General features: G+C 48.4%; 2 protein-coding genes across 2 annotated transcripts; one reads left to right on the top strand and one right to left on the bottom strand.

Moving 5' to 3' along the window:
- Positions 1-8571: 8571 nt before the first annotated feature.
- EI90DRAFT_3032702 (uncharacterized protein) lies at positions 8572-9431 on the top strand. Its single transcript, XM_039058411.1, has one exon. The coding sequence runs from the start codon at positions 8677-8679 to the stop codon at positions 9145-9147; it is 471 nt and encodes a 156-aa protein (XP_038922913.1). The 5' UTR covers positions 8572-8676; the 3' UTR covers positions 9148-9431.
- Positions 9432-10012: 581 nt separating this feature from the next.
- EI90DRAFT_3032695 (uncharacterized protein) lies at positions 10013-11130 on the bottom strand (the record flags this gene model as incomplete). The annotated part of the gene is made up of 6 exons (XM_039058410.1): positions 10013-10226; positions 10387-10481; positions 10533-10571; positions 10598-10697; positions 10749-11096; positions 11120-11130. 5 exons carry the CDS (start codon positions 11128-11130, stop codon positions 10431-10433), a joined length of 549 nt encoding a protein of 182 aa, XP_038922912.1. The 3' UTR covers positions 10013-10226; positions 10387-10430.
- Between the last annotated feature and the right edge of the window lie 5764 nt (positions 11131-16894).

The raw sequence follows: 16894 nt of genomic DNA, 5'->3' as shown, positions 1-16894 counted from the left end.
GACATATGCACAAGTAACCCGGAATAACGGTAATGTCCCTTCGTATAAAAAACACACAAAAAGACCTGTCCCCCCACCCCATGCCCCCATGCAACCATCAGACAGAAACCACCCAGCTCGACTAATCATCTCATCCAGACAGAAACTCCCGATGGAAAACCGAAAATTTGGCCCAGAGACAATACATGCCATCAACAAGTCACTCTGGAGAGCCAGCTTAGACCACAACCTAAGTATTATGGACATCGCAATGACCACTACTAACAATATAGTGATCACCGGTGCAGGACAAACGATAGCGACCAACCTACTGGGGTACACCTCCAAGATAATGGAGATCCTAGACCCAAACAACACCATAGACCAATTCCAAGGATTTCCTGACAAACAACTCTACAAAGTCAAACTTGACAATGTCCCGATGCACACCAACTCAAAGCCAACTATACACCGGAAGCAATTCTCTCAACCCTGCGTAATAACTACCGCGACTGGGACGAACTATACTCCCCAGACAGGGAGCCCACTTGGCTAGTAAAATCTCGCAATAAAGAAAACTCAACACTGGTCTTCACATATGAGGCACATGAAAAGGCTCAAAGATTCCTTGAAGCTGGCTGCTTCTTCTGTCTAGGCAACCACTGCACAACCTCAAGATTTGAAGAAAGAAGAAAGGCCTTCTACTGCAACCTATGTGGGTCACTGAACCATCGCACAACTGTCAGGGACAGCTCCGAAAGCGGCGAGGTCCTGGTGTGCAGGACTCGGTGGGACGAATAGCGGCTGTGCGTAGCGGCAATCCCGTTGCGGGGTGAGCGTTGTTGCAGGGATAAACCCTTGCACTACAAAACAGTGCTCTTTCATTCTTTCATGTACATACATTGGCGAGTGTAGTTGGGGTAGTCCCGTGACTGCACAGCCACAACTATACAACACCGTATCACAAGGACCTTTGGTGAGATTGAGAGAGGCAGGCAGGAGATTACTGTCCCCCCTGTGAGCCTGTGTGACGTTGGGATAAATTCCCTGTTACAGCGTCCCCGACCACTTATGTTATGGAAATGGGAATTTCCCATTTTAGACTCTTATGGGTTCTGTATCATGTGATTTATATAGTAATATAGTTTATCCAATCAATAATCAACAAAAACCCACTGCCACACTACCTGTTCAACAACATGTCAAACCATCTATGAAACCACCTGTAAACCATTATGTCCAACCCCTTTCCCTATTCCTGCGCCAGAACGGACGAAAATGGGCGCTTCCGGCCCCATTTTTGTAACAACTTAGTCTGAAGTGGAAATGTGAGAAGAAGGCTACTTCTTCAGTTCCCACTCCAGCTGTTATTATATACATGTGGGATCGATCATGTGGGGTGCACCACATCACCCTCGCACACAGCCACGGCTCTCTGGGTGCCTCTGCAGGAGATCCCGAGAGGGCCCGCTGTGGGTGCAGGGCGAGTGCAGCAGCGGTGGCGGCGATGTAGGGGTGGTAAGATACAGGAGGGGAAATGGGCATGCGTGCTGGTGATACATTGAGCAGCGGGAAAGGTGGTCCATGTAAGAGAAAGAAAGAAAGAAAGAAGGAAAGAAAGGAAGGAAGAGAGGGAGAGGGAGAGGAGGGGGGAGCGGGGAAGCGGAGCGGGGATCGGGCAGGGCATGTCGGGGGATGCCCTGACAACAATGGACTGCAACAAACCGAAATGTCTCAAATGCGCAGATGAAAATCACTCGACAAGTGAACATCCAGAAGATGCCCCATTAAAATGTGTTAACTGCGGCAAGGATCACGAACACAACAGCAGGAACTGCATGGTGTATATGAAGAAGATGGGTATCCCCCTTCCAAAACTAACCATTAAAGTTCACAGACGAAAGACCACAACCTCCAGCAATCTGACTGAACACCCCAATACCTCCCCTGCCCAGCCTGAACCCGCCACAGCAGAAAATGACCCACCAAGCAACCCTAATGCCCAATGAAGAACAGGCCCTCCCATATCAACATATTCAGCCTCAACGTAGCGAGGTCTCCAATCATTCACACCTCAGCTCTACATGTCGCATCCACTCACCCTAACATTAGATTTGATATCATACTAATACAGGAACCCTGGTGGGGCCGCCCCAACAACACATGGCTATCATGTAACATAACAGGATGGACACTCAGGTATCATCATCACACCCAGAACAGACATACTAAACCACCTTGACATACAGATACTAGACATAACAACACAAAGCAGTAACACAACCACCCGCCTATACAACATATACAACCAATGCTTACAAGACATGGGTGCCCACTCAATAGACATCTGAAGAAATTCAACACTGCTAGCGCTATAGACTTATGTCATGAATTCAACTGAGGTAAACCAGGTGACTGGACAAATGACATAAAATGGACAAGCCTGGTATCGAACCCAGGACCTCTAGTGTGCATCCATACACTACTCACCTGTTATGCCAGGGAGGTTACTCCATCCCTGATGGTTATTCCAACAACATCCTGTGTGCCACCTCCCTCGACCTGCTGACCCCCACAATCCTGACAGGGGACTGGAACACTGTCAGGGACCGACCCGGGGTCGAGAGCGTCTGGGTATATTGCCCGGGGCTGAGGGCCCGATAGGGTGCAGCGCGGGCGTGTGTAACAACGGGCCCGAAGCAGGCAAGGGTCCGTGGCCACTTAGACTAAAGTGGGAAGTGTGAGAAGAAGGTTGCTTCTCAGTTCCCACTTAGGCTGTGTTTATGTACATGCGATTGGAGGTCACGTGGGGAGCGCCACGTCATCTACACGCACAGTCGTGTCCACCCAGGTATCTCCGTAAGAGGTCTCAGGCACATCCGGTGTGTAGGGCATCACCCGGTGTGTCCGGGTCCGGGCGTGTTGTGCAGCCTGGTTAATGGTACATCGAGCAAGCAAGTCATCCATGTAGTAGAAAAGGAAAGAAGGAGAAAGAAAGGAAAGAAGAAGGAGAAGGAAAAGGGAAAGGGAGAAGGAGAGAAAGGGTGGGGGAGGATGGGGGCAGCAGGTGAGGATAGTGGGATCAGGTGGGGTCGGACCGGGTGGAGTGGGGTCAGGCAGGTGTGCCCTGACACTTTGCCAACAATGCAGCCACTCACCATGTGTCAGGGGATGACTCCCGGGTCCCCATGACCCTCCCCTAGGGCCCACAGCCTCAGGTCTGGCCAGCCCTATCCAGGGCACAATCCTACTGTGGGTCAGAGATGAGAAGGAAGTTAACTTCTCATCTTCCCACAGTGGCCACAATACATCGAAAACTTCCGGAGATATCCAGAAGTCACATGAGACCCGAGACCCAAGGTCCGGGCCATCCGGCCGCACTGAGTGTCCGGCACAGGGCGCGCGCGGGGAGTGCAACAGCTGGGTGCAGTTGTGGGTGCGGGTGCGAGTGCGGGTGTGGATGTGGGTATGGGCTAGGTCAGGGTGTATGCCCTGACACCATGACATCATTAGCCACTGGACAATTGACCCCACGATCAACTGCGGATCCGACCACTTCGTGTCAGGGCATGGATGGTTATCCGGCCAGCCCGGACCCCTATCTGGATAGGTTGAGTACCCGTAAGTCGATATCTGCGTGTGATTTGCTGTAGTTAGAATGCAGGTTGTATTCAATGCGCTATTTCCGCTATCGCATCATCCCTTACCCATTATTGCCCCCTTATCTGCATGATCTATTTCCCTATCTCATGTTGCTTCTCTATCGGCTACCATGTATTCCCAATGTAGCCACGCTCTTATGAGTTGTGGGACTTATGTATATAAGGCCTTATCACCGGCTGGGTTGGCTCCCCAGCTTTTACAATGACTAGTTTCCCGGGGAGATCCTTACGTGTGAACTGACGCATGGACTCTGACAGAGCTGTCAGGGATGGACCCTGGGTCCCCATGACCCCTCTCTACAGTCCACAGTCTAGCCTGTAAACACAGCCCATCTCAGGGCATAACTACTGTGGGTAAGAAAGTGATATAAACAAAGGGGCAAGTAGATACACTTGCCTACTGTGGGTAAGAAATAACGGAATAACCGCTTGCTCTAGTAGATAGCTCAGTCTCAAGCAATATGCGCGAGAACTATTATATTACCTAGTAGTAAAGCTATAAGGTAATATACAATGAGTTATAAGATATAAGAAAGAAAGAAAGATAACTAACCTCAGTCTCACTATATGCGCGAGAACTGAGGAAAAGGGAAACTAATTCAAAAGATTGAATATAGTTTGTGGACTTCGCGGATAAGTCCGAAGTAACCAAAATAAGTAAGAAGAAAAGGTGTTGTGACCAAGTAGTCATGCTACCGCGGGAATGTGGCTGTCCAGGCGAGTTCCTCGCTCGGATGTGGGAATGTGGCTGTACGAAAACTCGTCCGGCCTCCCATAGCACACGGTTCCTCCAACAAGAAAGTGAGAAGAAGGTTAACTTCTCACTTTCCCACAGTGGCCCCAATATGGCGAAAACTTCCGGGGATACCCGGAAGTCACATGAGGTGGGATCTGGGGTCGGATCATGCGGCGCACGGAGCGTGCGGCGCGGGAAGTGGAGCAGGTCCGGACGCGGGTCCGGGTCCGGGCTAAGTCAGGGTATGTGCCCTGACACTTCACAACAACCTTCCAACTGAAACTAGATGAAAACCAGGCAGCAACTCCGACCGACCCGCAAAAATTCATGTGGAGAAAACTAGACCAAATGAACTATTGGAATTATGAACTAGTCGCGAATTAGCGCTCAGTTCCAAAGATGTGAACTAAGTATTATTAGTCATTACCTAGTCGCGAATTAGCGCTAGGAAATATGTACAAGATTAGACAATATTCCAAGTGATGAAAAAAGGAGTCTCACCTCAGTTCCAAAGATGTGAACTGAGGAGAGAGGAAAGAGAAAAATCGCGCGAGGTGGCTTTTAAGCCATCCTCGACTGCGTTCATCAACATGGATGCCAAAAGTAGAAGCATCGGGCAATCCTTCATGGAAATGCCCGTGCGCAAGATGTATAGTCCGACGGACTCAATGGACAGTCCACAGCGTACCAAGAAAACAAGGATTTCAACATGAACTTCATCAAGTCTATTGAGAGAAGCCTCAACCCCGACACCGAAGAATACCGACATACGTTCCACCAGGTCCTCAACTGGCGAAACCAACCCCCAACCCACGCGCAAATTGACACAGCTGTTGAAAAACTGCAAGACTACATACTAAAGGCAGCGGAAGAAAACTGCCCAAGAAGAAAACCGTCTAAATGGGCCAAACCCTTCTGGACCATTGAACTAACCATTGCCAGGATGAATATCGTGAACACCAGAGAACTAGCCCGGGTAGAAAAATCAGCAACAGGTATTATAACCGAACAAACGAGGAACAGCATGAAACACACTATAGCAAGGTTCAAAAGGCTATTCAGAAAGACAAAAAAGTCCTTCTATACTGAAATCGCAAAAAACACTAACAACTCTAACTTCTGGCCCCTGGTGCGATGGAGCACTGGGGCCCAAAACTACCTCACCCCACATATAGGCCGAGGCGACGACCTCCCCCAGCCATCACCCACCAAGATAAAGTTGATACCCTCCGCACCCATCTCCTCCCCCGACCGCCGAACATCCATAACCCGCCCAGGACGAACTTTGAACACATGGAAGACGACATCCCATGGAACCCAATAACGAAGGGTGAAATCAAACGCACCTTATTCAAAGCAGCATCTTTCAATGCCCCAGGCCCAGTGAACTGAGCGGCATCGCATACAAGACAGCCTGGAATGCAGTGGAGAAAGAAATCACAGCAATCATTCAAGCAGCAGTTGAGACTGGATATCACCCGGCCCAATTCCATGATGCCCTTGTCATCACCATCCGCAAACCCAACAAACCGGACTACACACACCCACGGTCATACAGGCCCATACAACTCCTCGAAGTTCTAGGAAAGGTAATCGAAAGAATAATAGCTAATCGCTTATCATTCTATGCCAGCAAACATGAATTACTGCCCACAAACCAGTTCGGTGGGATGAAGGGAAGATCGGCAGATGATGCCACCCTCACAGTAGTTCATGACATCGAGGCCGCACTCAATCATAAACTGGTAGCCACATCACTCACCTTTGACATTACAGGATTCTTTGACACCCCCACCTCCTCAACACCCTGCGGGATAAGCATATCCCCTTACCCATAGTCAAATGGGTAGCATCTTTCTTAAGTGATCGCCGCACAGCTCTTATTCTAGATGGCATCCAAGACGAGATGAAACTGACACTAACAGGCATCCCCCAAGGCAGCTGTGTCTCACCGGTCCTAGCAGCCTACTTCTCAGCACCGCTGGTGAACACAATAAACGCAGCCACAGAGGAGGAAAACCTCCCAACAAGAACCAAGAGCGCAATTTTATCAGATTCCCCAAAACAATCGAACACGATCCTATATGTGGATGACGGCAACATTCTCATTATCTCCAAAACGATAGATACTAACGTAAAACTAGTGAGATACTCATACCTTGCGGCAGAAAAATGGGTCAGAGAAAGAGGCCTATCGCTCGACTCATCCAAAACAGGACTCATCCACTTCACTCACTCCAAACAGCCTCACCTAGATTTGCCCATTCCGGCACGAAACAACCGCCCTAGCTTCACCATCAAACACACGAAAGAAATTAAATGGCTTGGCATCACATGGGATACCAAACTATCATTCACCCCACACGTACGCAAAGCATGCGCCAAAGCAGCCAAGGCAGCCAATGCGCTGACCATCTTGGGAAACTCGATTAGTGGGATGCACCAGACACAGAGACGACTAATATACCTAGGGGCCATTGTCCCCATGATGACATATGGGGCCCCAACCTGGTGGCGTAACAAGAAATCTCACACACAGTTACTAACCCGAGTCCAAAACATAGCACTCCGACACATCTCAGGAGCCTTTCGCACTACCCCAAAATACGCCTTGGAAATAGAATGCAGCATCCCCCCCATAGACATCACCCTAGACTTCATAGTTCGCCACGCCACCCTACGATTCGCCAGACTCGATACCAACAACCCAATCATATCCCGCATACCCGCCGAAAAACAGATCCTCATACCCTCAGATTCGAACACCCCCCCCATTCCCATACCACACCCCAAAAGAAGAAACCTAAAAAACGTAGAGAAAAGAAACAAAAGAAAAGAAAAAGACCAAAATAGCACCCAAATTTGGAGAATGTCAAAAGAAACCGAAACAGAAATGGAACCAACGATGCTATGGCCCGAACCACCATGGACAAACACAGTAGACGACCTAGAAGGAAGAGTAAAAATAGAAATACCAAACAACGAACCAGGAGAATCAGCCAAAAAGTCTTGGGCGAAAGAACACAAACACGGTTTGAAAAGATGGAAGACCGACGTATTACTCTATACTGACGGATCACTCGCGTATGACCAGGGCATCCGAAAAACGGGGTACGGGTTTGCAGCCTACCACAGCGCGAATGTCATACTCGAGGGGAAAGGGGGAACTGGACCTAGAGTGGAAGTGTACGACGCAGAAATGGAAGGACTCGCCCAAGGATCAGTTCACCTGAAAGCATGGCTGGACGAACACTTCCCAATAGAAGACAGACTCACCATCCTAATCTTCGCCGACAACACCGGGGCCCTCCAACGCATCATGGCCACATCCCCGGGACTAGACATCGAACAATCGTTACGCTTCCGCAAAAACATATCCAACCTTCTAGCCGAACGGCCCCTCTGCAACATAATAATCAGTTGGGTGCCAGGCCATGAAGACATCAAAGGGAACGAACGTGCAGACACATTGGCCAAATAAGGATCCAACCTGCCATCCGTCTACCCACACACCTCCTCAGCGGCATTCATGCGCAATCAAAACAAAAGACAATTCAAAGACCAGTGGATCTCCCGCTGGAACACAGACCCTATACAGCAGAAAGCGTCAGAATACCGCAGCTGCAACCGCATAGAACCGCATCTCCGACCAACGAAGCGCTTCAAAGCTCGCTCTCGCAAAACCTTTAGCCGCCTAGTACAATTACGCACAGGCCACGCGTTCATCGGACAATATTACAACCGCTTCCTCCCGACAGAGGACCCCAGTTGCACCTGCGGGGAAACCGTAGAAACGAGAAACACATACTCCTCGAGTGTCCGAAATACGACCACTACCGAAGCCTGCTACCAGACGATGAAGGTGAACTGATCCTGGACGACCTCCTGGGGGAGGAGAAAGGAATGGACAGAATAGCGGGATTTCTGGCGGCGAGTGGAGCATATGAGAAGCAAAGAGAGACATAATAGGAGAAACCGACACGAACCGAGTTATGACATCGCTGTACGGCGAAACCCATCCCATTTTTCGACACCGTCACCCAAAACCGGCCAGCACAACGCGACAACTCAAAAGCGGAGCAGCATTCGGAGTTAACCTCGTCAGAACGCATGAGAGCACTCGAATCGGACTTAGATTATTATTTTCTCACTTTATTTTCGTGTATTTATTCCAACCCCTGCCCTCGGCGCTCTCACGAGCAGCCTAAAGTTTGCAGGATAAATATCCAGAATAAACAACAACAACAACAACCCCATCGTGCGCTGAGGACAGTGATCAGCCGAGGAACGGAGGGGACCATGATGGACGCAATCGGAGCAGAAATAGAAGCAACCCGACACCTAACCCGTCCCGACTCTACCCAACCAGAAGATCTTACACACCCGACCAGATCCCTCATGTACAGTGTAAAGAGCCGGGATAGCCGCACTGCCACACATACACACACACTCAACTGCTTTCTCAGATTCTCTCCAAGCCCGTTTTGCTCAGTCTTGACACAACCGAAACTGGTCACGATTCTGTTCTTACCCTTGTTCCATTCATTGTTTACTCCAATGATCTCGCACGCCTACTCGACGGGGCCCATTCGGGAGACCCTTCTAACCGTAATCTGTGGTCGTTATTTAAACACCAGACTAGTGGAAGGGCAGATCATTCCATATCTTGAAGGGTCTATATTTATTTTGGCTCATCGAGTCCAGACCTTGATCAACTCGCTTAGACATCAACAGTGCAGTACTTCCGCCGGGAGGTTCGTCTCTTTGTAGTTGAACCCTCATGACTAACACCGTGTAGGAAATGACTTGCTCAGTCTTCTTAATTCCCAATGCCACAAAACCAGGGTTGGTGAAACGAAAACAAGTAATTTGGTCTCTATTATCGTTCCATCCGCGTTTGCCGAGTCCTCTGTTATTGCCACTACTTGGAAAGATTTCCATCGAAAAGCAGATGACCACATTTCAACAACTTCGCCGTGCGACTCTGTCGATTCGCACGGGGTCATTTTGGTCCTGGTTGTTCCAACCCCTCTTGCGTGGAGCTTGAATTAACTTTCCAATTCACACACATCCCTGATCTGTGCGTCGTAACGATGTGGTGTGGTGTGAATAGCCCTGTTGGTCTTTCCATTTCAGGTGGAATGTTTGAGCATCCAGACGCATCTTTTCGTCACACTTTTAAAGCAAACATTACAACTGTCGAATCCATCGATTGACTAGCCTAATTGGCTTCCGACGAGCGATGCATGCGTGCACCCCTGACCATTCCGCTAGCTATCCCTGAAGTATGTATACGATGCAGAACTCTCGGCCGTATTATCTAGACTGCAACCCTGGCGCCTCTCCAAATTACGTTGACGTACCACGTAGTCATATATAACCAGCATCATTCGCACACATTCCTTCATCCCGGAAGTCCGGCGCATGCCTATTTCCGTAGTCAACGTTGCAATCCGATCATGACCGCCATATCAGCGATCGATGGCGTTTGCGGCTATGCAATGTTACCCGGTCTGGTCGTGGTTTCTTGGCGGTCCCACGCCTCGTACCGCACTTATTCCCCAGCTAGCAAGTCGCGTTAGCGCTGTCAGTCTCATGACATGTATATCCAAGATACCACCCACAGTTCCAACAAAGAATGAAGGCGCTATGAACATCGAGAATGTTACACAAAACTTGGGACTTCGTAACTTGCGCATGGACCTGCGACCCAAATTCTTATACACAAGATTTCCCCCACAAATACATTTCATCTTATCGAACGAATCGACCGAATCTCCGATTTCACCACCTATCACTGACTCGCTCAGGAGCAACGATTCACGAAGCCAGCGTTGGAACCGTAGTCCCTGAAGGTGCGGTATTGGTCAATCCGCCACATGAAATGATGCATGGACAACGCGATAAGAATGATTCCAACGATAGCGCACAGGGCAGTTACCACACGTGCCACAAGGTTCCCAAGCGTGAGGCATTGCGGGCGATAAAATACATGAAACGAACACGTACGTGGCAACGTCTGCACGTCCTGGATGACATTTTTTTGTATACGGTCACCCACCGATAAGCGTGGAAAGGGCGAGGGCTGCTTGAAATAACCTGCTCTGTATTAAAACATTGGAGAAAGTAGACATTGTATATTTCGCATCACTTACAACGGCGTCCTCGACATATCCAACTACGGAGTTTGCATGCTGTCCTGTAGTGATGTGTTCGTTACGGCCCCGACCTCGACTAGACCCGCAAGATGGGACCAGCCAAGGCTGAGCTGATCGCGTCTTCGACGCCTCCTTGGCACCCGGAGATTACCAAACCAGTTCCTGGAACTGCATGTCAGTATGAGTGCGAATACGCTTGCTCGAACGTCTTACCTGCTGGGACCCCAACTGAGCGTTATATCGATCCACGACATTGTAAATGCATGGGGTGTCATAGCTGAGCGCGAGTGCATATCATGCCGTAGCAAGCAGAAGACCATCAAGTACCTCGGTATGTTTTTGAAGAAAAAGAATGCCAAGGGAGAAAAAAACTGCGGGTCACTTGGGACTGAGTAGTTGTTAGCGGGGGTCGATGCCTCGGACGAATCCAAAAGGGGCGGAGACCATCCCGCTATAACATGCCATTGTGCCCATATTGGAGTTGGCATAGGGTTTGGCGGAGCAGTTACGGGAAAGAGGTCCCCGATATGTTGTACGAGTTGGCGGTGTTTGGATATATTACTGGTGATGGAACTGGGGCACACGTGGCTCGCATCGACAATCCCCTGCCAGAATGCAACGCTCACGTCCACACCTTGGGCGAAAGCATTTGGATCCACGAGCTGAAGGCAATAATGATCAAAGGCAGCATAGTGATGAACCGGCAACGAATACCCACAGTAAAGCTCAGCACCGGCCCCTCAGATGCCCCCAGTCTTGCTAGTGGTGTCATTAGGAATAAATGGAGAATACAGAGCGCCGATCCGGCCTAGAGATAACTCAGTACCTGTTGAAGGACTCCTTATGATATTGTCTAACTAATGGTGCCAACAAACTGGAACGTAGGATCAGTTGTCATTGGTGAATGGTACACCACGGAATCACGCACCCCTGCAGCATCCACAAACGGGGTACATCTCTTTTATTCGTATTGGGATCTGTGGAAGTTCTGTAGCGCAATTCGGGATGTCCCATGTCCGTTCAGCTCGAATTCCGTGATACACACATAGGAGACTATAGCGAGTTGTAAATCGCCATACGGATGCGTCCTCAGACAGTTAGACTGGTGAAAAACTGGGATTGTAACTCGTTCACTTGTACAGACGCGTACTTCATTTGGAATGGAAACATGATGAGTGTAACGACTTGTCGAGTAACATAACGAACAAGAAGGATACTAATCTTGTGAATGGGAACTGAGGGGAACGAAGTTTTAACAAGCTCCGTTCCTGGAACATCAGTGTCAGACAAGCCAACAATAGAATCCATCAGTCAGAAGGCATCAGCAAACCTCGAAGGTCGATAGAAGTGATAGGCAGCAATTCTATCTCCGCAATTTGCTCCATCCCCACAATCTATGTGTTGGTTGAGCCTCAATCAGTTCTATCACCACTACCCAGTGTACAATTACGTATCTCTACTTCCCACGGAAACTCCTTCATTACAATGAATATATTGAGCCACGGACTTTGCATCAAAAGCGGATTTTATTGTACAGAACTGAATTTCCTGGAATCAAATTTGGCTTAAGTCCGTTCATCCCTTTTTTCAAACTTTGAACTTGAAGTTTTGGCAAGCGAGAAAACAACTTCAAGACATTGAGCAGGCATGGGAGCAGCACCATATTAGTGAGTGCAGCATCTGCCTTCCAATCTCTCCTTCAGATACCAAGTTGAACATCAGCAAAAGTCTGTTATGCTCCGGAGCATCAGGAGTGGCTGGAGCATGTGGGAGACAAAACAGCAGATTGGGCACTCCTGGAGCCAATAGTGTTCTCCTGGGAGGGGGTTCAGGAGCGGCTGGGAGTGGTGAGGAGTATGCAATGTGCCAGGAGCAGTGGGAGGAAAATTTTGGTCTCTAAAAAGTTGAAAAAAAAAATTTAGGGAAAAAATTCAGGAACTATAGTGCCTTTAAAGTGCTTTCAGGACATATAATTATTTGCAAAATTGAGGAAGAAATGATGGAGAAAAATGGAAAATACTTTCGGAGACCTGAGAAGTAATGAGAACTGAATTGATGGGAAAGTCTGGAAATTGAATAGGAAAGTGAGGGGAAGCCTTGTAGCATTGTTATTTTCTGCTGTTGTGGTTTTTCCTGATTGTTCTTGGTCTCACTCCCAGCTGCTCCTGGACCCTCCCAGGAGCTTTCAGGAGTATTTAGGAGCAGCTGGGAATGAGACCAAGAAGAATCGGGAAAAATCACAACAGCAGAAAATAACAATGCTACAAGGCTTCCCCTCACTTTCCTATTCAATTTTCAGACTTTCCCATCAATTCAGTTCTCATTATTTCTTGGGTCTCCGAAAGTATTTTCCATTTTTCTCCATCATTTCTTCCTCAATTTTGCAAATAATTATATATCCTGAAAGCACTTCAAAGGCACTACAGTTCCTGAATTTTTTTTGATTTTTCCCTAATTATTTTTTCAACTTTTTAGAAGTCCCTATTTTTTCAAATTTTCCTCATTTCCCTCTATATTCCCCCCTCATTCTCCCCCTCATTCCCCTCCTCATTTCCCCCCTCATTTCCCCCCTCATTTCCCCCCTCATTTCCCCCCTCATTCTCCCCCATTTCCCCCTCCTCCATATTCTGCAAGTCCGAAAGTGATTAAGTTGCCAGATTAATCATATATCAGGCCATAAATTTTGACTGTGTATTGGTGAGTCTCAGTGTCCTTGATGTATAGTATAGTGTTTGATCTAAATGTTAAGTAGTGTCTTGTTGTGTTAGTCTTGTGGTAGGAGGTATTCATGGGGAGTCTTCCCTCTTTTTTTTCCTTTTCATTTTCAAATGCTCCAGGAGCTCCCAGAAGCTTCTCACCCCTATACATTTTGAAGCATTAAATTGCATTTACTGGATATGTTTGTGCACAAAGCAATGCTCCATGCCCTCCTGGGAGTGCCCTGGAGTACCTGACCAACTCCAGAGGAAATGAGCTGTTCCTGGACCGGCCAATCTCCTCCTGATTCTCCCAGTGCTTCCCATACTCCGGAGCACTCAGGAGCATAACAATTTTTTGCTGATGAATGCCCTCCCAACATGTGTATGGCTCCACCCCGAAATCCTGACAAACCCATATTGTTACAAAAATGGGGCCGGAAGCGCCCATTTTCGTCCGTTCTGGCGCAGGAATAGGGAAAGGGGTTGGACATAATGGTTTACAGGTGGTTTCATAGATGGTTTGACATGTTGTTGAACAGGTAGTGTGGCAGCGGGTTTTTGTTGATTATTGATTGGATAAACTATATTACTATATAAATCACATGATACAGAACCCATAAGAGTCTAAAATGGGAAATTCCCATTTCCATAACACATATCCTCATCCTGGCAGTGCTATTGCAGTGGCTCTAACAGTAATCCTGTGCCTGACATCTTTTCATGTTGATTAGGCTAGCCTTATGGACATAGCGCTGAGCGGCTACACTTGCGTTGTAAAGAGGGACTTAAGGTGAGACTAAACAGATGAAGTTACTATGCCGAGCTGACATGTATCTATTCTACATCAGGGCTATGCTACATATTGATGGCACACATGGAGAGGTGGTGTCCAATTAGTGGGAAGGTAAACTATGACATGCGCAAAACTTGGTAAATTTGGCCTTTAACTTGTTTCTCACTTTTGTGTTGATTTATTTACTTACTCAAAAACAAAATGTCATCTGTGTCCACTTGAGCTGATTGTGATAGCACCACAACCATTACTATCAGCATTGAAATAGAATTGATATGACATCTATATATCAGGGTACCCTCTAGAATTGATTGTGCAATAGAAGTGATATATAGTGTGGCAATCGACATGGGAGGTTTGCTGATGAATAATTAGCCTCAGAGATATGAGATGGCTATTTCTGAGACAGAGGTGATGTTAGTGGAAGTAAGGTGTGTCCCGTTAGGTGTAATGATGTTTTGAATGGTCGCTCCCCTCAGACCAACTTCCAGCCCCCTGTGTCAATATATGATAATGGGTCCGAAATGGGAATTGTGAAGGTTAACTCCACAACACTTCGCCACAGCGCCCGCCTATCCTCCCGTCAGCAACCTCCTCGTTTCCAGCTTTCCAACGAGCCCTTATTCATCCCATTTGGTGCAGTAGTTCTTGAGATGTGGCCATTGACAGGTGCTGTCAAGACCATGTGAGACCCTACACCATGCTGAACCATCCAAGTATGGGGTTTCCATTCTGGGAAATGCTCTGTGGGTAAAGGAGGAAGGTATAGCATCACCAACGGGTGGAAAAACAGCTGGGTTTTATGTGTGGGTATGGAGGTCTGGAGAGGGGGTGAAATTGGCGGCATGGTTGGGCGTGGGAATTTTGCTTGGGGTTGTCAGGATCCAAGCTCGATCCCCCTGACGATCATCAAGGGAGGAGGGAGCTTTCCCTCGAAGATGTACTGCCGCCATTGGCAGAACTACGTCCTCATGTAGAGGACAATGCTTTCATTGCAAGTGTGAAAGACAGCTACTCCAGGCACACTGCTTGGAAAGGAATCCTTGCAAAACCTGAGGAGTTCCCCAAGTTCTTAATCATTGATGGCCTGATTTTTTGTCTGAATGATTCAGGCGACCCACAACTAGTTCTCCCTGAATCCATTCATAAAGGGGAGAGGATTATGGGCATCGCAATCGAGCACGCACACAGAATCCTTGGTCACCTCAGCGTCAAAAAGACACTCGAGTACATATGCAAACACTACTGGTGGTCTTCGATGTCAAAAGACATCGAGAAATTCTGCACATCCTGTGGGACGTGCCAGATGACCAAGAAAAGCAAACTCAGATATCCGGGACTGCTGCACCAGCTCCCGGTCCCTGAGAAGCCTTGGGAGTCAATCACCATGGATTTCGTTGGACCATTCCCAATGAGCCTGAGTTATAACTACCTTTGGGTAGTTTTGTGCCGCCTAACGTGCCAGGTTCACCTAGTGCCTGTGATGACCCAGGTCAAGACAATTGAGCTGGCGCATTTGTTCCTGAAACATGTCATGTGTTTGCACAGCATGCCAACATCCATTGTGTCAGATTGTGACAGGAAGTTTACATCTCAATTCTGGACTGAGTTGCACCGACTAATGGGTGTTAAACTCAAGTTAACCACCACGTTCCATCCTCAAGGGGATGGCCAGGCAGAACAAGCAATCCAGATGGTGGTCCAGATCCTTCGGTCATTTGTCTGACCCGATCAATGAGATTGGGCCGTGCATATACCCATGGTAGAATTTGCGTTGAATTCAAGTGCGAATAAATCAACAGGATTCACCCCATTTGAGTTGGTATATGGATACCTCCCACAGATGACCGTGTCTCTGCTGTCATCTGAATTGCCAGGGGTAAAATCCTTTGCCCAGCAGGCCCTGGACAACATCCAGGCCGCTCACAACACTATTATCAAGAGTCGTGTAGAACAGGTTATCCAGGTGAACCAACATCGGTGCCCTGATTCCCCCAAACCGAAGAAGGGGGACTACGCATATCTTTCAATGAAAGATCTGAACCTCCCCAAGGGGAGGGCGCACAAGTTGTTGCCAACTTATATTGGCCCTTACGAAATACTGGAGGTATTTGAGGACTCATCAAACTATGTCCTCAGGCTTCCCCCCATGTTGATGCAAAGAAATATCTTTGCGAAGTTTCACATCTCACGGCTCGCACCTCATGAGCCAAATGATTCTGTGTTATTCCCTGGGCACGCTGTAGAAGTATTTTATGACTTTGGCAACGACCCAGAACCGGAATACTGTCAGGGCACACCTGCCTGACCTGGGCCCACCCGGGTCCACCCGGCCACACCTCACCCACTGCCCAGCTCCCCATCCTTTCCCTCCCTCCTTCCCTCCTCTTTCTTTCTTTCTTCTCTCTCTTCTCCCTTTTCTTTATTTCATTCTTCCCATCATTCCCCTCCTGTTTATTCTTTCTATTTACACGGACCACTTTCCTTTGCATCAATGTACTATTGACCCGCCCGACCCAGACTCCCTGGATGGCCCCCTGCTGTTCCCAGCATGTGCACGTGCACCAGATGCCCTCGGGATCCCCCGCAGGGACACCCGGATGGCTGCTGTCAGAGACCAGGTTGAGATGAGGGAGTGTCTCCATGATGGAGGGCTTTGGCCTCAGCGAGTTGTACCAGGAGCACTGTGTCAGGGATCAGCCCCTGACCCCGCTGTCAGGGCACCCAACCACACCCCAGAACCACCTTCCCAGACTTCCCTCACTCCCCAGACCTCCCCATCCCTACATACCTCTCACAGCTTCAGCCCGCATGTGAGCCCGCGGGAAAAATCACGTGGGTTAAGGCGAGCAACTCGCCTTAACCCA

Source organism: Cantharellus anzutake (assembly GCF_015039405.1).
Source record: "Cantharellus anzutake strain C23 chromosome Unknown EI90scaffold_3, whole genome shotgun sequence".
NCBI classification, from domain to species: domain Eukaryota; kingdom Fungi; phylum Basidiomycota; class Agaricomycetes; order Cantharellales; family Hydnaceae; genus Cantharellus; species Cantharellus anzutake.
This window is presented reverse-complemented; position numbering and strand designations above follow the sequence as displayed.